This window comes from Lepidochelys kempii, chromosome 8 (genome assembly GCF_965140265.1).
Source record: "Lepidochelys kempii isolate rLepKem1 chromosome 8, rLepKem1.hap2, whole genome shotgun sequence".
NCBI lineage: Eukaryota > Metazoa > Chordata > Testudines > Cheloniidae > Lepidochelys > Lepidochelys kempii.
This window is the reverse complement of record NC_133263.1, coordinates 78,024,725-78,049,999: the sequence shown is the minus strand read 5'-3', so window position 1 is coordinate 78,049,999 and position 25,275 is coordinate 78,024,725. Positions and strand designations below refer to the sequence as shown.

Sequence of the window (25,275 nt, the reverse complement as noted above, 5' to 3'; positions counted from 1 at the left end):
AATACAGACTTCTCAGCAGTCATACATAATCTGTGACTTTTGGCCCAGCTTGTACGTCCCACTGATGGTACAGTACTAGGCTACTAAACTGTATATATAGTTTAATTATGTACTTATCTGAATGGCAAGTCAGTAGCAACACTTGCTCTGCGATGAATGATTCTTGTGGCTTGTCACAATTCTAATATGTTTATTAAATAGTTTCCTTAAAACTGCAAATAAGAGGATGTGAAGCAGAGTTTGTTATGGGTATCTAGAGAAATTCTAACTACTGTAGTTAGTGCTTAGATCCTACAATAAGAGCCCTGGAAATCCTTTCAAATAGTAGTACGCTTCTTCCAAGATCTAGAAGTCTCCAACTCCTTCAGATGTTGGATTAAAGTGTACCTTTTAGAAACAGGTCTAAGCTTTTCTTAAAGACTGCATGCAATGGTGAATCTACTACCTTCTCCGGCGAACAATTTCAATATTTAATTACCCTCCCTCACTGCCAGGAAATTACAACGTCAAGGTTGAATTTGTCTAACTTCAACTTCTAGCCACTGGTTCTTCTTATGCCTTTATCAGGAAGGCTGAATCAGGAAAGCACCCCCCCTTACCCACCATCTCTTCTTTTCAATGTGTATGTACTTACATGCAGTGATTGAGTCACCTTTCAAACTTCTTTAAAGCTGAATAGGTTGTGCTCCTTAAACCTTATGTCAAAGCTTGTTTTCCAGTCTTTGAATCATTTTTGTAGTCCTCTGAACTCTCCAGTATTTCCACATACTTCTTGAAGTGTGGATACCAGAACTGGACACAGTATTCTAAAAGCAGGCTTATCAATGCTGTGTACAGAGGCAAGGTAACTCCCTATTACTATTTGATATTCCCTTGTCTATGTAGCCAAGGATTACTCTACCCCTTTTTACCACAGAATTGCACTGAAAGTTCACACTGACAGTTAACCTGTGAAGAGCCTTATGTCCTTCAGAGACATGTAGAGGTATAGGCTGCATTCTTTGTTGTGAGATATGACCTTGCATTTGGCTATTAAAATGCATCTTGTTGAATTGTAACCACTTAACCAGGACCTCCAGATTACTAACAGTGACCTGTCATTATAGGCTACCCCACCAATCTTTCTCATCTGCAAACTTTGCATATCATTTATATAGTAACTTTTCAACAGAACAGTGTTTGGACCAAGAACTGACTCCTAGAAATAACCCAACTCATTTGTCACCCTGCTAACAATTATAGGTGGAGATCTGTTAATATGAGCCAGCTTTTAGTCCATCTAATGTGTGCTGTTAGTTTCATCTAATGCAAGTTTATTTGTTTTTAATCAGTGTCATGTGGTACTAGATTAAATGCTTGGAAAAAAATCAACAGTACCATAATCTTGTAAAAAGACAGATTTGATTGACAAGACCTACCTTCCATGAAACCATGTTCATGGATTATAAAACAGACTATGATTTAGTCATGGAGGTCACAGCAGTAATGAAATCTGACTTCCAGTGACCTTCCTGACTTCAGCCTGCGGTGCTGGGGAGCTGCAGGGTCCCCCTGGCACCCACAGGTGCTGGGACCTGTGGGGTACTCTTGCCACCTCTGGCAGCCCCCAGAGCTCCCAACTGCAGTGGGCAGCAGGGGCACCCTACAGCTCCCAGCTATGGGCTGCAGGAGACCCTGGAGCTCCAACACTGAACCTGAGGGGGGAGCCCCCAGAGCTCCTAGCTGCAGCACAGCTGCCCCACTGCAGGTAGTGTGGGGACCCATAGATCCCAATTTAGTCAGATATTTTTAGGAAAAGTCACAGACAGGTCACAGGCTTCTATGAATTCTTCTTTATTGCCCATGACCTGTCCCTAACTTTTACTAAAAATATCTGACAAAATCTTAGCCTTCCTTAAAATTAAGGCAAACATTCTGTCATGCAGGTCACTGATTCTGTGATTTTACATTACCTCTGACTTTAGCCCCAGGTGGCAAAGCTCAGGCTTCCAGGGCTTTAACTAAAGATACCGGTGACAAAATCTTAGTCTTAATTATAAGGCTAGAAGGGACCACTGTGATCATATAGTATGAATGCTTCTATTGGATGATTTGTATAATTTTAGCCTTTAATTTTTTGAGTCCTGAATTAACCATTCCATTACTTAACCAATCTATAGGTCCTCCTGTCATCCCTTTTAACTTTTTCAAATATTTGAACTGCTGGCAGTAATCCAAGCCTTTACAATTTCCCCAGTTTTTCACAATTGTTCAAAATAAATGTCAGTGGTTCAGTGTGCTTCACAGCTAGTTCCTTTAAGACTGTTGGATGCAAGTTATCCAGGCCTCTTGATTTGAAAAATGCTTCATTTTAGCAGATAGCAAACTTTCTATTCCATCCACCACCACCATACAAGATTAATACAGCATTTTGCACAATTTCTCCTTTTGATTTCCAGGTAGGTGCAGTGCTCTCTCTCTTACTCTGAGCTATCCACTGAGATACAAAGTGGTATTTAAAAAACTAGGAAGTTGTTTTTTCTTTTAATTATGTCGAGTAGTAGTTAAGGTTGCATGAGGACATAACTTATTTTTAGATTTTTAAGGTTTTTGGATGGATGAGGTAAGAGGAGAGATTTGTTTGTTACTTAAACTTCAGCTTCAATATAAATTAAGTCCATGTTTCATAAGTTATCCTTATTTTATTGTATGTATTCACTCAACTAGCAAAACTGACAATTCACACTGGGTCTCAGTCTTAGTATACTGTGTGTACAGGTATCTGTTCTCTGTTCACAGTAATGAGTTGATTAAAAAGGGAAAATAGATGCTTTAAAAAGGAAACAAGCTTTATAAATTCAATAAATAAAAAGCATATCCAAGAGATTTGTGAAAGTAATTTATTGCCATCTCAAAACACTTTATATTCTAAGAACTCAGATCTACAGTAGTAAAGTAAAACACTTGGTGTAAAGTACACCTAACATCAGACTTACACATGCCTTAGAGGTTTTCTATGTAGTCTTCACTAAAGTGCACCTACTTCATGTTCTACAATCACTCCAAATCATGAGTTCTTCCATCATAACCAAACTCCCAAAACTTTCAGAACCAGGCATTTGTTATAAACTGTAAATAACATGTCTATAAAAAGGACAGCTGAGAAATACAAAATGCGAGAGAGGACTAGCAGACTAATCTTTCTGGAGGCAGAGTACATCTCACATTTGATTATGACTTCCTGTACACAGAAAAGCAACATACAAAAAGCATGGTAATTATCTCAATTATTTAGAACTGCCAGCTAGTTTTAAAAGTTTGTAAAAACTGGTCAAATTACAACAAACTCAGGAATTTGCATAATTAACTGAGTTTATCATTAATGAAATGCATTGCTACAAACACAGAGCGGATATGTACTAGCACAAACTATTTGTTCAGCTTGCCAACTTGTCAGATGTATGCTGTGCTGAAGCTTCAATTTCTAATTATTTAGTACCATACAATATGATCTTTTTAAAATTAATATAGAAGCTGGAATGATTTGCTGGGTGTAGCACACTTTATCTCAGAAGATAATCAGGATCAAATGTGAGGAAAGGACTGACAGCAAGATTTTATATGCGTTCTAGTTTTTCACTTAGGAATTCTTCTACACTATCTGTATTCCATTTGAGGATGCTCAGTTCTTCAGCAATGTTCCCACTGTCATCCAGCAACTTTAGTACAGGATCAGAACCACGCACATACTGCACAAAGAGAAGGTTAGTTATCTTCTGTTTGGAAATCACATTCCTACCTCTTCCCCCCTCCCCCCACAAATCAGCTTTAAATTAAATGCCTTAATTGCAGAAATACCAATTTCAAATTGAATTACTTTTTATATGCAGGTATAAAAATCAATTAAAATTAAACCAAAAAAACTCAATGACATTTAATACCATAAAGCACTAAAGTGCAAAAAGTTTATCTAATTTGGGCCATGCAAATTGTATTGGAAAATCTAAGCATAGTTGTGTGTGTGTGTGTGTTTTTTTGGGGTGGGAGGAGGTTATGCTAATTTAAAAATCCAATCTTAATTTAGGAAAATATAGTCATTCCTGCTAGGGCTTAAGTAAGATTGTAAAAGTTTTAAGTTTAAAAAACCTTGATGCTTTTTATCAGCATTTGCTCCAACACTGAAAACAGTGCCTAGCATCCATCCTGAACTGGATTCTTATTCTTAAACAGTTTGTATAGGATACAGGTTTATTTGATAAGCAAGTACTAAACACTGTGTGAAAGGACAGGTTTCAAGTGGGTTTAATTCCTCTTAAAAGCCAGAATTTAAAATGTGGTTAAAAAAATGCTACTCACCTTGATTTGCAGTCCCCTGAATAGTTTGGGCTTGTCACTCCTGACAAAAGCTGAAGTTTGGAGGAAAGAACAAAGAAAACCAACTGAAAATTACTATTATTCGAAAAGAACACAAACTAGGTAATTTTCTCCTATGTGGTCTCTCATAGATATTGGGAGATTTAATTTTTCCAGATATACTTTTTGATTTTGAATACATGCTTCAGGCTCCAAACTATACTGCTACAAGCATTAAAATCCTCATCCGTAAGCAATAACAGTTGTGGAATTAATTGTACTTGAAAAAAGCCACATTTTTACTTTGAATACATCTCGTCTTTTCCCCCCAAAAACTTGGAAGCACATCTCATGCCAGTCATGGTTTTCATGTATGAAGGAGGATAATCTTAAGGAGATTTATATTGTATTGTTGAGGGCAGTCTAGTGCTACTACAAGGTGCGAATGTGCAAGAACAATAGTTTCAACCTAGTTGACAGTGCATTCAGTTTTGTGAGTGGAAGGGGAAGGGATGTCTCCTAGTCATCCCCTCTCTCTCTCTCATGCACACACAGGCAGCCAGGGAGACCCTAAACTTCTACCGAAAAGGCAGAAATCCTTCTGTTCAGTCTGACTTTTTTGAGGCAGCAGGTTTGAGCATTTCCCAGGACTCCCAACTCAGTCAAATTCAGATCCTCCCCTTTCTGTTCTATCCTTTAGAAATCATCTGGCCCATTTTCTTCCAAGATACCAGGGGTCTCTCTTCAGTCTGAGCATGAAGCCATAATTGAGACCATCTACAGCTAATCTTTCCCTTTACAGGAAAATAAATTATGGGATCTTGTCTCCACTGCAGTTGACCATTATAGGAGAGGTGCCAGAGCTCTACATGTTTTAATCCCAGCATCTCTTGACATCTTCTGAAAGCAACATCATGAAAACTCTGGATTTACATACATGAAAAAGGAGGAAGATCTTTCAATGTTGGTATAAGGTAATTAAAAAAAAGATTTAAAAATTGCTAATGCACTTAAATTGACTTAAATACAATTCCTATTTAAGTGTTACAAGACAGGATTTCCTGCTAGGAAATCTGGTATCTGTGATGCAACAGCTTTCATTGAGACAACAGTACTGTTTTACCATGGGAATAGTGAAAAAGCAACATTTCTAAATCACTCAGATAATAACTACAGTGGTATATATTCACTACAGCTTTCCCTTGAGAGGTTAAGCTTCATTCAAGTAGTAGCATCAGGATTTGTGCAACTTCAAACTATGTACAAGAATAATTTATTTAGAGTATCCTAATATATAAGAGGACTCCATATACCCTCAAGTACACCTAACAGACTGGCTACTAGCAACAACTGTACCGTATATATTGTGGTAAATACAGGAAATAGGAATTATTTTCAAATAAAATGAGTGCAAACAACACTGGACTGAAATCAGCGATACTACTTAACATGGGGGGAGGGCAGAATTGGGCATGAAATTAGTACTAGTGGCAGTCAGTTTGACAGCAGAATAAAAACATTCAGATGAACAACATTACGAGAAACAAGAACTTAATTTTCTAGTCAGCAAGGTCACAAAAGACAGAAAATCAGTGCAGAAGTAAAGGGATCTACCAAGACTAACGAACTACTCAAGATTTTATTCAACTTATCACATAAGGAACATTTTAAGCCTTTAGTTTTCAAAGGGAACATTCAAGAAGTGATCTATTGCACAGAAGAGTAAAAATAAAACTTCATCCTATTATGTTTGGACATTTGAGCCTCATTTATAAAGGTAAGATACAATGAATTGTTGAGTAAATGGCAAAAAAGTGTTGGCTAGTAATATGTATAAATCATTCTGAATAGGAAAGTATGCAGAATTAATTTCCTCCAGCAAGGACACTTCTGTAAAAATATAATTTTGGGGGGCAGGAGCGAACATAACATAGTCCTGCTTCAAAACCTCCATGATGACCCATATAATTTTATGAAGAGACTAAATTACAAAAGATTTAGTGCACATCTAGACTTTAACAGGCTCAGTCATTTTCCTTGTGAGACCTCAACTCTGGAGAAAAAAGTAGTAATTTATTAATGTGGATTGCATATTGAGGACTATACATTTCTATGAAGAACAAGTACTTCACAATAGCAATTTGATAGATTACAAAGAATTAAAGTTTTCAAAAACCAATTCAAGATATCTGGAATGAGGAATGTGATCACAAAAATGATGCAGGTTGTGCATTTGTAGTTTCCCACTCGGCATGACTAATCGGTTACATTTCTGATTTGGAGAGCACTGTTTTTGACCGTTCCTACTGCAGATGTTTATTTTATCTGAATAACCTGGCTAAGGAAGACTGTGATAAAGGGCAGTGAGTATTTAGGGGCAGTTTTTGGAACAAAGGCCACACTGAAAATAGAAGGCATTTTAGTAAATAACTGCAAGATACAAGTCTTAATCAATGGGATTTTGTGAAAAATTAGACATTTCCAGTATTTAAGAATTGGGTTAAGATTTCTGTGTAACAGATTTGCTGGGAGTATACCAATGGCCTGATTAAAACCAGTCTCATAAGGAGGTGAGCTGGCTGTTCTCCTGCTGATCAACTGAATGCATTGGGAAAGCAGCACCATTCAATGAATGTCTTTATTAGAACAATGGAAACAATGTTAATACATTAAATATCACAATTTTATCTCCTTCATGAACAAAACAGGGCTACCACTGAAGTTGTACCTTAAGGTAAACTGATTACCTACAGCGATTGGTTAATTTGAAAGTTTGTGTGCAGATGTAAGAATAATTAGACTAGTCAGTCAAATGGGAATACATTTTCTGGCTTTCTACTGTGAATTAATACATTTAAATGATCTTACAGAAAAGGTTTAATATTTAGAGTAGAATTTTGTCCAATCTCACTTAGTACAAATTGAGTAGTGTGCGTGTGTCCATAACGGAACAATTTGAGGAATGTTCACCAGCATTTTTGCTAGTACCACTGAACAAATATTGGCAGAAAAATATTTTTCTCTATATCTAAAGCTGTTTATATGACAGATAATGGGTGACTCTGGATGTATGTACAAAGACACTTATTTAAAATGTTTCTGGAAGTTTTTTTTTTTTAAATATAGTGTGGTCTAGTCAGAAAGCAACCAGTTTTCCAAACTGAATAATTTGCTGGGACTAAAGGTATTTCAGAGTCTCTCATACTCTTAGGTGCTTAATAGCCAGTGACTACATTTTGAGCTTAATCTAGCGAGACAGATTTTAAAAAACATTTCTTGAATATTGACCTTTTCCTAAATTAAAAACAGCAATTGAAATTACTACTGTACTAATAAGAGTTCCATTTGATGTATTAGTACCAGATAATCTATTATTTTGTACCAGTGGTTAAATAATGGTTCCTCTCCTTATTGTATAACTTTATTTTCATACGATTAACTTTATTTCACAAACAAAAACTTTAAAACTAGATCTCTGTATGGTGAACATCATCTCTGGCCAAACAGAAAAACAAGAGAGAGGTAGATTTCAGAGTAGCAGCCGTGTTAGTCTGTATTCGCAAAAAGAAAAGGAGTACTTGTGGCACCTTAGAGCCTAACCAATCTATCTGAGCATAAGCTTTCGTGAGCTACAGCTCACTTCATCGGATGCTCAAATAAATCGGTTAGTCTAAGGTGCCACAAGTACTCCTTTTTCTTAAGACAGAGGTACTGTGCCATCAGATTTAATTGTAAGCCAAGTGATAAAATTTTAATCAATGTTTTATATTTAATATTCTTTATATTTCTTAAAAATAAAGAACTTTGGTCATCTACAGAATTAAACACAGTAATTTATGTAATTCTAATACATTCACAATCCACCAATTAGTGCTGCCACCTTGTGTATACTCTGCAAGAAAAAATCCTAGAGGGAGCCATCAAACTGAAGTAAGCATTTGTAATGAGAGCATTGGCAATGACAGGTTATACAGTTCAATATAACCTAAAAATACCAGCACTCCTGAAGCTTCAGAAGCAGCAGTATGACCTTCAGTCAACCTCACTTCTGTAACAGTCAAGTCACAACTGGAAATATATAGAACCCTTAGATAAATTTAAGGTTCCCAAAATGTTAAAATTTAAGGTGGAATCTCAAGATAAAAATGATCATTTTTACTTCCTGCCAAAACAAATGGGCAAGTATAGTAAAAAACTTAAGGTACCAATAATTGAGAATCTGAGAATAAATTCAAATTAAGTAAATTGCTCCACTGTGCTTCTAAATATTTTACAGTATGGGGGAACAAGCTGAACGCTGGTTGTATCAAAACTGGTTTGAAGACACCAGTTATGATGCCTTTAGATCTCGTAACTATATGGAAGTTCATGACCAAGAGAAAATTTACCTAGCTTGTGTACCTGGAACACTGAAGCTACAAGAGGGTATACTCCGGCGTGGGCTGTACAAACCAACCTGGAACCCTGGGTGATTACTTGCATGACTAGCTCATGCTGAAGCATGTTTTGCCATGGCTTCACTGCTCTAGTACTGGAGCTAGCTAGATTAAAGCTGACTCTGGTATACCTCCATGAAGGCGCAATCACACCCGGTGATTGCAATGTAGGCATACCTTCAATCATTTTAAAAAGCAAGCTAAATTTAGTAGAATTAAAGAAACTTACAAACTTGTTTTGAAAAAACAAAGATTAAGAGAGAGGATTCTTGATTACTAATGTGAGCCAGCTTCCAGGAAATTAGATTCTAGAGATCCTGAATGAAAAACTGATTTTAATATAGACTAACATGGCTACCACTTTGAAAGCTGATTTTAATTAGCTCTCTTTCAGAATAATTATCTCCAGCTCCTCTATGGAATGTCTTCCTGTATGTTCACCATTATTTCCCAAAATGGGTATAAATTGTAGGGGACTAAAGAAACAGGATGTTGAAGTTGGTTTTAACTGAAGATAAAGACTCAAAAGAAGGAGCCTGGGCTTTTCATTAGAGGGTGGAGTGAGGAAGAAGAGTGTTTGGAACAGTATGTACACTGCTATTTTAAGATAGGTTGATAGAACAAAGGTCATTATATATCTGTGCAGGCTTAATTTGGCCCCCTGGTGCATATGCGCTTTGATGGATAGTGCTCAGTTAATGAGCAGCTGGACTTGATAACTTCAAGATTCCTTCTAGCCCTTCATTTCTAAGATTTTCTTTTATCCTCATTGTTTAGTGTGTGGCTCCATGCCTTATTTATTGCACACTATTCAAACCCTGCTCTGAAGACAGAATGATTTCATCTGGAGCTTTTCTATGGTGCTCATCACTTAGCTTGTGAAGCACTCATACTATATTTATCTTCGACATTCTTGTTAAATGGGGATATGTGGAGAATGGAGTTACCAGTATTTAATAATCCTATGCACTTCATGTCATTATTCAGGCACAATCATATCAAGGAAGGTCACCAGGGGAAACAATGAGCAATCTACTAATTGGGAAAAGTGCACCAACCAGGCTAGGAGGTTAGTTTTTCCCTGGCCCAAGGCTAGCATCAAAGGGGCACTAAGCTAGTAAAAACCCAGCCTAGTGAGGAAAGGGGGTGAACAGGCAGTAGCAGCTGGACAGAAGTCTGACAGAGTAAGCCACAGTCTCCTCCAGGCCAGGAGCAAGGGGTCTGGGCTTAGTGGAACTTACTTCCCCAAACCTTGCAAGGAAAGAATGGAGCTAAGACCCAGGCAGACAGGCTTTTCGTTTGTATAGCTTTGCTTACTGAGTAAGTAGTGCTTTGTTTTGAAGAAACTAGGACTTTAATCAGCCACAGACTCCTGGAAAAAGAGGGCATGCAGGTGCCAAATACTGTCAGGCCTGTCTATTTATAACAATTTGTAAATGGGTGCATCCCAGAGATGCAGTCTAAAATTGGTAGGATCACATGGTTCTGTCCAGAGAGGAGTTAAAGTAGTGAAACATATCACCAGACAGGTGCACCTGAAGGACTAAAAACAGTCTGAAGTGCAGCTCACCTGTAATGGGACAAGGGGGAAGATTCTCATTTTACTGATGAGAAGGCGCTGAAGCAGAACAAAAGTGTCCAATTCTGGTTGCCCATTTTAGATACCAAGAACCTGATTTTTCAGAATACTTAGCCTTACACAGCACTTCAAAGAACAGCTCCTATCAACATCAGTTGCATCTTCAGTGATCAGCACTTGTGCAAATTAGATCTTAGGGACTTACATCCGACACCGAAAAAGTGAGGAACACAATTAGTTACCACCTGTGAAAAGTCTAGATTAAGTGATATAGGAACCCTACAGCAGAAGCAGGGATAGGATCCAGTTGTCCATGACAGCATTCAACTGCCTTAACCATAAGATCTTCCTTTCTCTTGCTGCAATCCCCTTTTCTGAGTCACTACACACTTTTCTAACATTGCAAATAAAGCAGAGGTTCTACTACCTCTTTCACCACACAACCCTGATTCATCCCGAGCTGGACCATCTTGTGCACTGAATCAGGCAGGGGTCCTTTGGAAAATATTCGGATTTGATCATACAATTAGATCATAATGCATATATACAAGGGACTGAGTTAATACTGCTCAGGCATTAATGCAATGTTAGTTCTGGTATTTCCTAACCTGAGTGCTTGACTTAGCAACCTTGATGTTCTTTTAATGTAGTTTGTGTGTAATTTCCTAGCTTTTTAAGAAAGTCAACTGACAACACAATTCCAACATGTCATTATATTGACACCAACATGAGGTCATTAGCAGGGCTGGAACCTTTAGATCCGCCTCAAACATTTGGGACTGCAAGTGAGTAACTGATAGCAACATCCTACATGTGGACCAGCACTAGAAGGGGGATGAGATACCCACTTTGCCAGTAGTTTCACTATTCCTCTGCTGTCAGTAAATATCTGTGAAACTTCCACCACCGGGTTCTATTCTAGGCTTTTGGAGCAGGTGTGTGTTCTAGTAGGGACAGAGTCTTCAAACACATCCCCTCCAACCTGTCCCATCCTCCTAGCCCAGCTGGTACCTCCCCTCCCACCTGATCTGCCTCTCCATCCTATCTCCACAGACTCCCAGTCCCCCGTCTCTCGCTGCTTATGAAATCTGTCTCCTCTTACATTCCCTCCCTCATTCCACGCTGTCCCAGTCTCCATCTCCCCTTCCCAATAATCTACCTCCTGTCAGGCTTTTGTTCAAGCTTTTATTTAAGCCAGGCATCTTCCTCCTCCACATTGCCTGTGCTCTTTAGACCCCTTTTTAGTACCTCAAATGCTCCTTGCTCCCAGTTCCAGTGCCCAGGCATCCCAGCTGGGAGCAGCATTTATAGGGCAAGTCCTAGTGAGCTTCTGCAACCCGGGAGCTGAGTTACTCTGTGGGGTTTGTGCATGTACAGTTTGGTCAGCACTAGGACCTGAGAGAGTCTGGCGCATGCACTGTTGGTGTGTAGGGATGGTACAAGTACAGTACAGTCACATGTAGGAACTGCAAGAGTCTTCAAGCTTGTGCAGTGAGGATCTGCAAGTTTCAAGTTCCTCTCCAAAGTAGGATGGTGCTAGAGCATTTCAAAGAAAAATTTTAACATGGGCAAAATTTATTTTGGCCAGGTCGCATTCTCTAAAACGGCTGACCTGTTTTTTGGCATGAAAAATGTCACTCCAAGTTTGACACAGTTATATAACATCTTCACATTATAAACAGCAAATGAAATATAGGGCAAACTTAATGGACAATGCTATCAGCCCTGCCTATAATAGATGTTTTCGGAAGACTGATTAGAAAAGATAGGTCCACCAGGATAAAAGTCCATAGCAGAAAGATGAAAGCTTAGGATAGGTACTTCAAAAATATATCTAAATCAAACAAATTAAGAACTTACTAAATAGATGAAAGGGCTGCTGCCATTTAAATCCTCTCCCCTTTATAAACATATTTCCATATTGAAGTTCTTTATAGATTTAACCCTGAAACACGTTCACATTGACACGGTTTACCTTTTACACTACTGTATTCCAGCCATGCTAGTCAGCTTATCCACTGAGAGAACAGGCAGTTACATCAGGATTTGAGCTAAGAATAGTCTATAAAATGGCCAGCAAGCTTCATGTAACAATACAGAAAGTTATTGTGCCTTAGTTCCAGTAGTCTAGAGTCTATGGGACTCTCAGTTTTTATCACTTTCCTATTAAATTCACAACTTGTTTTAAGAAAAAATACTATTTAAATATAGTGTCATAGCTGAATGATCAAATTTTTATATATATTTGACAGAAAATTTAGTGGTACCTTTACTTACCCTGAACTTGAGGGAACCTTCCCAATTTTCATCCACACACTTCAAGAATAGCACCTGCATAGAGCTGCAATAGAAAGAAATATTTTCTATTTATTAAGTTCAGACTACTAGTTTACTTATTTTTACATCTACATAATTATCTTTGGGAAAATTCAGTGTTACACGGATAATTTAAATGATACTTTTTAAGCACAAGTCATCTTACTAATAACCCATTTTTAATTACTTAACAGGTTAATTATTAAAATAGTTTCTTTTCCAGAAAGATCACTCCTTTGTCCTTTTTAACACATTCCTTTCATCATACTTGTTTAAAATGGGATAGAGTAATTCCAGTTGCAATGCTGTAATCTGTTAATATCTACATGGATATAGCCATTACTGTAGCATCTAGAACAGTGGCTCTCAACCTTTCCAGACTACTGAACCCCTTTCAGGAGTCCAATTTGTCTTGCATACCCCCAAGTTTCACTTCACTTTAAAAACTACTTGCTTACAAAATCAGACAAAAATACAAAAAAAAAAGTGTCACAGGGCACAGTTACTGAAAAATTACTTACTTATTTTTACCATAATTATAAAATCAATTGGAATATAAATATTGTACTTACATTTCAGTGTATAGTATATAGAGCAGTATAAACAAGTCTTTGTCTGTATGAAATTTTAGTTTGTACTGACTTTGCTAGTGCTTTTTCTGTAGCCTGTTTTAAAACTCGACAAATATTTAGATGAGTTGATGTGCCCCTTGGAAATACCTCTGCATACCTACAGGGGCACATGTACCTTTTGTTGAGAACCACTGAATATGAATGGGGGGGTGGGGAGGGAAGAAAATGCAACAAAAGAAAATTCCTCCACAGTAAGATTAATTTACTATTAATTTTAGAATGGGAACAAATCTACTTCTCAAATGTTCTATTAAAATGGTATTAGAATATTTTATTAAAATAGATAATTAAGGGGTCACAGCCACTGCATGAAGACTGGCTAAATGCTAAGCTCCACTATGTCAAAAAGGAAGAAGCTATAACTCAAATTAGGAACAATCCTGACTCAAACAAGTCTTAGTTCCTGAAATGCAGGAATGTTTTGTTGTGCATTTTACTTAGGGCTTGTCTTCATGTACAGCAGCTGCGCCACTGTAGCACTTTAGTGAAGATGCTACTATGATAACGGGAGAGCTTCTCCCATCAGCATAGTTAAACCAGCTGCCCAAGAGAGGATAGGAGGATGTGTCCATGGGAGAAACTGTCTACACTGGGATTTTTCACGCTCCTGAGCAACGTAGTTATCCTAATATTAGTCTGTAGTGTAGACATGGCCTGAGTATCCATAGAGCTAGTAAACCTAGAAGAAAGTTTTCAATGCTATAAATAAATCAATTCTGAAGACTTCAGTGAAACATTTTCTAGATTTACAACTAGTCATCTTTCTCTTAAGCCACTGGAATCCTCCTTGCAACTCAGGGCTTGTCTACACTCCCGCTTAAGTCGATGTAACTTATGTCGCTCAGGGGTGTGAAAAACAACCCCAAGCGATGTAAGTTACATCAACTTAAAGTAGTGTCTAAACTGTGCTGTGTCAGCCGGAGATGCTTTCCTGCTGACATAGCTTCCATCTCTCGTTGAGATGGAGTAATTATGTTGATGGAAAAGTACTGCACCCATGTAGCATAGTAATGAAGACAAGCCCTCAGTAGGTTTAAGAATCTAAAAAAAATATTTGAAACCAAGTAGATTTTTACTTTGAAAAAGATCTTTTCTCTCCAATGACAAAAAAGCTTTTACCGCTTTCTGTTTTCACAACACTAAGATACAACGAACTACAGATTCTGTTGCATCTTGAATATAAACAATTCTGTTGCTAATACACATTTCTAGAGCTCTTTGGGATCAGTCAAGCTGTCTGCCTTCCATCTTTAAATCTCATTCATCATAACTAAAGGTCCTGTAGCCCAAATGATGCCCCTCAGTGATAACTCTGAAACACAACTGCTTTTCAGTTCAAGTTCAAACATGTTACACCTGGGCTAACCTACTGAAGGCTGGCAGTTGTAAACAGAGAATGTTATTTTCTAAGTAAAAAATGTGAGTGTGACAATGAAGGACCCATACAATCCAGCTTTCACAGCAGAATTGCATAAGGTTTGATATAAAGTGCACAGGTTATATATTTAACATTTGCTGGCTTGATTCTGAGCTTGTAATTAACTTAGTCACCACTGTATGATATTCAATTTTAATTTATTACTATTTCTGCTGAATTAACAATGACTGGCCATAAAGTAAATTTGTGCATAGTGTTACAGATGTCTCAAAATAATGAACAGCGACTATTTAGGCTTCATTACCTACAATGAGCATTACAAGGTTGACTTAAGGATGGATTTGCAGCTTAGCTTCTGAACCTCTTTCTTGAATATAGGTCAAACAACATTTCTTTCATAATTTTGTAGATTAACAAATCTCAAAGTACGTTACTATTAGCATTCATAGAGACCGAGAGATTTTGTATGATCTGTATTAATCAGCAGTCATTTCAACAGGAAACTGAACCAAAAATGTTAAAATAAATCTACATTATCTGCTCAGTACTGCATCCTGAAAGTTTGCTTTGATAAAAGCACTTTTGACCATATTTAAATTTTAAGTTGAATCTGGAAATGAAGTTCTTAAAATTAGCATTTTGCCTCCTGCTGAAGACCTCTACAGTCTACACCTCTGTAGAGCAGCATTTGCTATTAGCAGTGCTGGGTGCCTTCTAACTTCAGTTTTAAATCATGGAGTGACACTGATTTAAGTAAAAATAACTTCATTGATTAAACATTGTATAAATACAGTTTATATAATATTAGAAAAATGAAGTCCACAAACTTAAATCTTGGTGTTCCATATTCCCAATAAATGTCATTACAAATCAAATACTGCTCGGCTTGCATGAGCAGTATCTGAATCAAGCTGTTCTTTTTTACCTGGTACATCAACAATAATTCTGGATTTAGACTTCAGATAGCATGTATATTGATGCATGAGGCAAAATAGATTGTGAAGTGCTTTGCCATCCTTATCTTGGCTTTAAGTTTGACAGCAATAAACTTGTTTTTCCTGTTAAACAAGTTTAGAGTAAATGGATGGGATTATGAAACAGATTTGGGAAGTAACAAGATGCCTCTCTAATCACTTTCTGACTATATCCACATCTTTACATTTGCACATAGCAAAGTCAAGTATCATGGACAACTTCTGTCAACAGCTTCTAGATCTGGTTGTTACAAACAATATAATTAACTCCTTCCTTGGGAAAAGAGGAATTAGTTGTAATCACGTGTGTAATCCACATAATGTGTAAACTAACTTTTTAAAGTTAACCACTCCCCTCAATTTACATAGCAAATACTAAATATTGCATGTATATATTTGAGGTTAAATCTGCCATAATTGAAGTCCAACTGTGCTACAGAAAAGTTGAGTCATGTAGAGACAAACAACTGCTCTGTGCCATTTTTCATGAGATGATTAGACAAAGTCAATCAACTTCATTTACAACTCAGGACAAAAGTTACTTTTGTGAGATATAGATCCTTTGCACCATTTAAAAGCACACAGTGCTGTACTTGTTAACATCTGCCATCACATCATAACCAGACTAGAGGAATGAAATCCACCACACTTGTTTGTGAACAAATTCCCTGTGTTAAAGTATTATTCAGAAAGAACATAAGGGAATGATACACCACTCTATATTATAGCAGAAGTATACACATTTAATTTGACTCCTTTGTTCGTTACACAATGCTTAGTTTTTAAAATGTGTTGGCTCATTTTAAAAAGAATGCTTCACTTGCTTTTAGTCTTTATGAAAGTCATTTTAATGTCACAGAATATAATAAAGGACTTCCCACAACCCACTATTCATTTGCAAATTGGACACTATTAATTTAGGCTTAAATAGAGACTGGGAGTGGCCAAGTCATTATGCAAGGTAGCCTATTTCCCCCTGTTTTTTCCTACCCCCCCCCCCCCAACGTTCTGGTTAAACTTGGATTTAAACTTGGAGAGTGGTCAGTTTGGATGAGCTATTGCCAGCAAGAGAGTGAGTTTGTGTGTGTCCCCCGGAGGGGAGGGGAGGTAGAAAGGGGAGGGGGGTGAGAGCCTGGATTTCTGCTAGAAATGGCCCACCTTGATTATCATGCACATTGTGAAGAGAAAAGGAGTACTTGTGGCACCTTAGAGACTAACCAATTTATTAGAGCAAAGCTTATGCTCTAATAAATTGGTTAGTCTCTAAGGTGCCACAAGTACTCCTTTTCTTTTTGCAAATACAGACTAACACGGCTGTTACTCTGAAACCTGTCACTGTGAAGAGAGTTGTCACTTTGGATGGGCTATTACCAGCAGGAGAGTGAGTTTGTGTGTAGGGGGATGGAGGGTGAGAAAACCTGGATTTGTGCTGGAAATGGCCCAACTTGATGATCACTTTAGATAAGCTATTACCAGCAGGACAGTGGGGTGGGAGGAGGTATTGTTTCATGATCTGTGTGTATATAATATCTGCTGCAGTTTCCACGGTATGCATCCGATGAAGTGAGCTGTAGCTCACGAAAGCTCATGCTCAAATAAATTGGTTAGTCTCTAAGGTGCCACAAGTACTCCTTTTCTTTTTGTGAATACAGACTAACACGGCTGTTACTCTGAAACCCACTGTAGTGTCCATTTTAAAATTTGAAATGGATTGCTGTTATGGTTTCTAGGCTGACTTACGTATACCTTGCAAGCAGAAGTTATTTAAACATTCTCAATCTCTCTTCCCCCACTAAGGGTTATCATGACATTAAAATTTGAAGTTCTCTCTCTGTTTTACAGGGCACCAATTTCAGTTAAGATTTCCCTCAAAAGCTTTTTTTTTTAAAGCACTTAAATGCTAATGTAGAAATCATGGCCCTTTAAATTTAAAGAGACATAATGTCATTATGACATAAGCAAAAACAGTGCACATTATATATAGAATGTCACTCACAGGAAGATACCAAAGGGTTTTACACTGGTACAAATCATTCACCCTGAAATGCAAAGAAGCCAACATAAGAGTTTTTCTGGAGGTGAACTGAGTAGTAATTTCTTCCAGTGAAGTTCCCAGTCACTTGTAAATAAGTTCAGTGGACATAATCCAATTAGCCAGTTTCCAGTTTGAGTAAGAGCATGTCTACACTGGTGGAGTTACAGCACCACTCAGAGAGCACTGAAGGGAAACCGCTGTTGTATGTTCATACTGTCAGCTGCCTGCACAATAGTGTATTCATACTTGTGGCACTTGCAGCTGTATTCTGAGTGTTGCACTCTGGGAGCTATTCCACAGAGCATTTCTTCCTCTTCTGCCACTAAGAGTTGTGAGAAGACGAAGGGGGTCCTCAGGCTTCCTGAGTCCTGTCCCAATGCCCTGTGATGCATTTCTTCGTATCCCAGCAATCCCTATGCTTCTGTCTGCATTTGGCGCCATCTTTCAATGGTTTGTGTACTGTACACTCTGCCTCTTCTGCAGGAATGGATCCCGAATTGTTGACCAGTATGCTGCTCGCTACACGTCATGGAGTGGCAGTGGAGTTATTCCTTAAACTACAAAGGCAAGAGGGGTGCGACATTGATCTTGCCACGTGTACTACTTACAACCAATGTTCCCTCTAATTTTTGACAGGCCACATGTGCAAAAAATTTCTGTGCAAATTTTTGTGCGCACGGTAATTCACCATGTGCGTGGGGGTTAGGATCTGTGTGTGTGCGTACAGCTTAGAGGAAACCGTGCCTACGACATGAGATTGTTTGCAGCATTCACAGAGGTGCTGACCACAGTGGAACACTGCATTTGGGCTCAGAAAACAAGCACTGAGTGGTGGGGATCATATAGTGATACAAGTCTGGGATGGCTAGCAGTGGCTGCAGAACTTTTGGATGAGGAAAGCCACATTCATGTGACTGGGAGATGAGCTTGCCCTAGCCCTGTGGTACAAGAACATGAGAATGAGAGCTGCCCTGCCATTGGAGAAGCATGTGGCAACTGGACTGTGGAAGCTGGCTACTCCAGAATGCTACCGATTGGTCACTAACCAGTTGGGAGTGGGAAAGTCGACCATTGGACTCATGTTGATGGAAGCGTGCAGGGCCATTAACTGCATCCTGCTCTGAAAGACTGTGACACTCAGCAATGTGAGTGACACTGTGGATGGCTTTGAAAAAATGGGCTTCCCTAACTGCGGAGGGGTGATAGATGGCACGCATATTCCAATTCTGGTACCAGGCCATCTAGCCCCTGCCTACATTAATCGCAAGGGGTATTTCTCAATGGTTCTCCAGGAGCTTGTGGATCACCATGGGTGTTTCACAGACCTTAACACAGGCTGGTCCGGAAAGGTGCATGACACATGCATCTTTTGGAACACTGGCATGTTCAGGAAGCTGCAAGCAGGGACTTTCTTCCCAGACCAGAAGATCACTGTAGGGGAAGCTGAAATGCCCATTGTAATCCTGGGAGACCCTGCTTACGTCATAATGCCATGGCTTATGAAACCATACAAGGGGCAACTTGACAGCAGCAAGGAGCGGTTCAACAACAGGCTGAGCAAGTGCAGAATGACTTAGCGTGCTTTTAGCTGGTGCTGTCTCTATGGCAAGCTGGACCTGGCAGATGACAATATTCTTATGCTTATAGCCGTGTGCTTTACGCTCCATAATAATTGTGAAGGGAAGGGTGAAAGCTTCACCCAGGGCTGGACCTCAGAGGCTCAGTGCCTGGAGGCTGAGTTTGAACAGCCAGAGACCAAGGCTAATAGAGGGATGCAGGGCCATAAGGATTAGGGATGCCTTGAGGCAGCAATTTGAAGCTGAAAGCCACTAACATTTGTTGCTATGCTCAGGAGTGCAGTGCTTGTAATGCTAGGAGGTGGTTGTGATTGGTGCAGACGATGCAATATAAAGGTTTAACATAACTGTTGCTTTGCAGGGCTCCATTTGCTATCAATTAATAGAATAAAGATTGCTTTCAAACCAATACAAGTCTTATTAAAAAAGAACAACCGAAGGAGAGAGTCAAACAAACAAAAAAATCAGCCATGAGGGGAATGGGAGAAGAGGTCTCTGGAGGAGATGGGGTCCCGGAACAGCTAAAGATGTGTATGTACAGGGATCATATCCAACCTTCTCCTTTGGAGTACAATGCAGCAGGTACTGTAGTTCAGCAGGGCCAAACGGCAGAGGGATGGGTGTTGAGGGCAGTGGGTACTGGGAGTCCGCAGTGCTGGACTGTGAAGTGGGGGGGAAAGAGTGGAATGCCATGGGTATAGACTGGAGCCAAGAGGTTGATAAGTGTGTGTTGGCAGTGGCTGGGGGGAGCATGGGAAAGAGTTTTGTAACAGTGGCTGCAGGGGCAGACGGGCATGGAGCTGCTTGGTTTGCAGTGCTAGTTTTGCCTGGAGCGTGTCTGCTTCGTGCTCCGTAACATTTAAGAGCCGTGCCGTGGCTTCGTTCTGGCGTGCTGCATTCTCCTTTCAGTCCCCCTTCTTGTCCTGCCACTCCGATTTCTGTTTCTCAGCTGTGGAGCGCAACATAATGTAGAATGTCCTCCTTAGTTCTTCTTGGTCGCTTTCTAATTCTGCACAGCTGTTCAGATGCTGATTAAAGAGGGAGGCTGGCTCCCAAGGTCATCTCTGAAGTTTAAATGCAGTATTTTACAGAAGCAGTATTGTCTGCAACACGCACAACACTGATTCAGTGATTTAAAACACAGCCCGTACTCACACTTGTCACTAACTGTCTGACCCCAGGCAAGCGCAGATGAACCCCAAAATGGTGAGTAGCCCCAGGGGCAGGGCAAATCACTCTTCCTGGACCCTGCTGTACACTGGCCCTTTGGCTCTTGTGGAGAGACAGTACTATGGGGAGGGTGGGGGGGAGCCCTGATAATCATTCCTTCCCACAGGATGTGATTATGGAAGCTACCTCACTGTTGAGGGTGAGCAGGGAATCAAGGGAGGGTCTTCTCCAAGACTGTGGCTTCTGCCATGGCCCCATGCGGATTGCCTGTGTGCAGCAACAGTGTTACAGGAGTAACAGTGTAGAAAGCTGCTTTACTACAAAGAAACTTGCCAGTGTAGACAGGGCCTCTGACAGAGCTTACATCTAAATGAGAAAAACTATCAGATTCTGTAGTGAACTGAACATAACCTCTGCTTTCTCAAATGAAATATAGCACCTCAATTAGCACAGATCACCCCCATCATCTTGCTAGGGGTTTAGATCAGTGCTAACTTAGGAGAGTTTTGCATTGCCAGCTAATGAATAGTCAACATTACTTTCTATTGAACCTACGATTTCACTGCAAGTTTTCTATTCCACTGCTGACTTGGCATGATCTTGTTTAGACTGACATCTAACTTGAACATAGCCATAAAATTATAAGCTATTTTTAAAATCAAAAAATGGATTGAGATACGATACTCAACTAATAAACAATCTTTAAGTATTCAGATACTCTGATAGCAACATTTTGTAAAATAAAAAAAATGACTTCTGAAATCAAAAATTGTTGTGGCATTTGCCTATCTATTGCACCCACTGGTTTAAAGACCTTGACAAATTTTTTTTAAAGTAGCGGGAATAAGAATTCTGAACTCTAACAAAAGAGAAGTCACCAACAAATAATACGAGAGAGAGAGAGTGTGTGTGTGAGAGAGCGTGCGTTGAGAATTTCCAGTTACCTCAGTTACAAACTGTATAAGCTGGTAAAATAATTCATCATCAAACCATCTCTTCACAACCAAATTTGACTGACACTGCCTTATATGAAACTGGAATTCTAAATCAGGTTCTTTTTCTAATTCATTTTTTACATTTTTTTTTCCACACTTACATTTGAAATCCTTTTTTGTATGACAGCAATAATTAGTCTTAATTTGAGGATATTATAACATACAGACAAAACTAAGGTAATTGATTTAACAATCATACATTGTACTCTTTTCGGAGCAGGTCATTAAAACAGATTATAGGTTATGCATGTTGCCAAAGTGACCCTAATCTTCCCGGGAGACACAAAATTCACAGGAATCAGTAGAATACAAGGAAGCAGTAGGAGAACCTTGTTCCAAGGGGCATTATGAATTATTGCTCTGTAAAAGAGAGCCACCAAAAGTCCATTTCTGCATAATTCCTAACATGGCATCAGACTAAATCTGGTTACAAAAACCCCTCTCATTCAAACCTCACCCAGGGATGTGGGGCAGAGGGGGGAGAAGTCAGGGTCTCAATGAGAGCTAAGAATGTAAAGGTCAGATGGTCAAAAGGCACAGTTGTCTGGTGGTGTTCCTGTGTTCGTAGCCATGTGTATCAGAGGAATTTGCCAAACAACCCTTGTAGCAGAATTCTGCTGCAGAATCTAAGCTTTACTTTATTTTAAGCTTAAATTCTAGCCTTTGATTTTTGAAAGAGCCTCCCAAACACAGAAAACGAATACCAGTTAACAATACTTAAGATAAATGAGGGCAATTTTTCTCTGAGCTAATGACTACTATCAGACAAACCCTGCTCCTCATTTTAGCAGAAACATCTAGTTTGTGAGTGTCCAAACACTCACCTCTTTGCTAACCAGTTGCCAAAACCTTCAACTTGTCTAACAACTTATGCAGTGTAGTTATGCCTCGTCACTACAAAAGTTTGAAGCATACTGAAAGTTTAGTGACAGTGTAAAATTGAATATTACAATCAGGACAGTGTTAACACACATGTATATTTAATCAATGCATTTCTTGACTTACTAAAGAACTGGTGGGCCTTGCTGCAGAGTTTAGATTAATCTTATCTGTAATATTTCAAAATTGTGTACACGAAAGACCAACCGCCTGCCTTACACAATTCTGGCAGAGAGTTAGCAACAGCTTTGGACTGAGGTCTTATTCATGAAACAGGTGAAAGACCCTATGCTACAAGACCAGAAATTCCATTGGATTATGGTGGTCTTGAAGGTCCCTAGACCAGCCCCTTCCCAAAGCACCACCTCTGACTTTCAAGAGAACAAAAAATTAAATTTCATAGTTCTCAGATAGAATGAAGGGTCTCATTGTCCCAGAAGCGAAAACCATTAATTACTAGAGCACTACCAATTTCACAGCCGTGAAAAAAATGTCACAGACTGTGAAATCAACCCTTCCCCATGAAATCTGATCTCCCCTGCTGCTTGGAGCCAAGGGCTCCCAGCTGCTAGTCTGGACACACTGGGGCAGGACAGGAGTTGTCCTTCCCTTCTATGGCTGCTCCTTGTAGGGAGATTAGACCCCCCTCTGGAGGCAGCAGAGAAATGAGGGTGGTACATCCTCACTTTTGCACTGCACCAGCCCAGGAGCTGGGCTCTGGTCTTCCATTGCCCACCCCGCACACACACTTTTCTCACTGCTGTGGCTCTAGGCACTGAGCTTGAGGCTTCCGCCCCCCACCCAGGGCAGCCTGGGCTCGGAGTGACCCCGTTAGGGCTTCCACCCTAGGGCTTGGGTGCCCATTTTCCCAGGGGAGCCCCAAAGGGGCTGGGGGCACCTGCCTTAATCTGTCCCTGGTGTGGACTAGCAGCTAGGAACCCATGGCTGGGGCACTCCCAGCAGCATGGGGGAGATCCTACCCACCTCCATCTCCAGGAATCTCCTCTAACTGCAGGGAGCTCTGAAGGCAGCACAGAAGTGAGGGTGGAAATCTTGGGACGCTTTCTACAACAACTTTGTAACCCCACATAGTCCCATTTTGGGTCAGTACTCCCATGGCTACAAGACCATGAAATTTCAGGGGTAAACATCTGAAATAATGAAATGGACCAATTTTAAAACTTTCTGGCTGTGAAATTGACCAGAATGGACCATGAATTTGGTAGGGCCCTATTCATTACTAAAAGAATAGGGATGATGTCCACGTCAATGTTTCCTGAAAGACTGGGCACCTGTTGGAGGCGAGAGCCAAAGGGAAGCATGGCTAAGTGGATAGGAAATCATACTGGAACCTAGCACCTCTACTACTGACTCAGTTTTAGGAGTCACAACCTTTCTCTAGTGGTAAAAATGGGGCTAGTGAGACTTGCCTACCTCTGTGGATGTTTGAGAGTTATAGTGAAAGACAAATGTGAAGTAGCTATGTTGCAATTAAGAGCTAGATTTTCTTAAAGTAGAAAACTAGAGGATATAGATGGATGTCTGGTAAACATTACTAGTCAAAACAAAAAAAATACAGATATCTATGTAACTACCAGATGTTGGCACACCACCACCCCAGAAAAGGACTCTGTGCTAGTCATCTCTGAAAATTAGTGAACAGAACCAGTTTTATTATTTTATACCAAGTTCAGTTAGTGTATGTAACTGAAGTAAAAAAGTGGCAAAGTATGGGAAAACTAGCAATTTTTGAGTCTCAACTTTAGAATCCATTGTCTAAATAATTTTTTAATGTCTCAGGAGGGCCAGCACAGCATAATGATCTCTTACAAACTACCTCCTTATTCTCCAGGATCATTTTTTTTTTAAATGAAAGCAGAGTCTAGCATGACTGCTAAGAACTTTGAAAACGTTAACAAATGTAAACAAGCAATTGTGTACTTGTTTGCAGAGTCAAATAATAACGTTGAGGTATGACTGTCCACATTCATTTCACTGGGTATTCATTCAGATTTTAACAGTAATACTTTAGGAATATGTCTGGATTAGGAAAAGACAAGGTTAGGTTAACAGTTAGCTGACTACATCCTATTCTACTGTAGATGCAGATTCACAATTTTTTTTAACCTTGCTTTCTACCCTTGATTCTCTCAGCTCTTCAACCTCTGTTTCCTAATGTAGACAAATGTTCCATGGCTATGTCTAGATTAGACAAAGAGGTCAAGGCTAGTCACCATCTTCTACCTACTACAGACACAGATTAGCATCTCTGATTTAGCTAACTGAGATCCACCTTGGTTGATCTCGTCCACCTAAAAGGTGGTAAGCTTGTCTGCCCTAAGAACACATTACCTAGCCCCAATCTCTCTTCCTAGATACATATTTTGTCAACTTTGACTATTCCACTACTGAATAAAGCATTAAAGCACAGAGAGAGGATCATATTACTAAGAATTACTGTCAGTGGGTGGGCTTGGGAAGAGTACCATTTATTTAACATCTTCCCTCCATTCCAATGTAGGAGCCATGCCAACAGAGCCAATGAAGTGAGCTGTAGCTCACAAAAGCTTATGCTCAAATAAATTTGTTAGTCTCTAAGGTGCCACAAGTATTCCTTTTCTTTTTGCGGACACAGACTAACAGAGCCTAGTGAGGCACCCAAATCCCATTAATGAGCCCAGAAGATCAAGGGTGTATTTGAACTTCACTTAATGGGAACCAAAGCCAAAGAACTTTGTGTGCCTAATCACAGTTTAAACATCTGCACAATATATTTATTAAGAAAGGCATCTCCTTTATCATCTCAAGTGGACAGATGACAGAAGATCATAACTACCTGACTGTCCCCAATTTGACCTGCACTCCCCTAAAAACAAAAACCATTTATCCCATATATGGACTGCACATGGAAACTATGTGTTTAAAAAAAAAAGTTGGAAAGTTGAATTATTTTGACCTTTCAGCCTTAACTA

At 39.4% G+C, this 25,275-nt stretch overlaps 1 protein-coding gene across 1 annotated transcript in view; it reads right to left on the bottom strand.

Annotated features, from left to right (window-relative positions):
* Nucleotides 1-2,865: 2,865 nt before the first annotated feature.
* SELENOF (selenoprotein F) overlaps nt 2,866-25,275 on the bottom strand; it is a 36,202-nt gene continuing 13,792 nt past the window's right edge. Inside the window, exons 3-5 of the mRNA XM_073357158.1 lie at nt 12,625-12,688; nt 4,336-4,385; nt 2,866-3,728 (exon numbers count right to left, since the gene is read on the bottom strand). Coding sequence (XP_073213259.1) covers nt 3,597-3,728; nt 4,336-4,385; nt 12,625-12,688 — 246 coding nt within the window. The 3' untranslated portion in view covers nt 2,866-3,596. The remainder of the gene's footprint in view (nt 3,729-4,335; nt 4,386-12,624; nt 12,689-25,275) is intronic.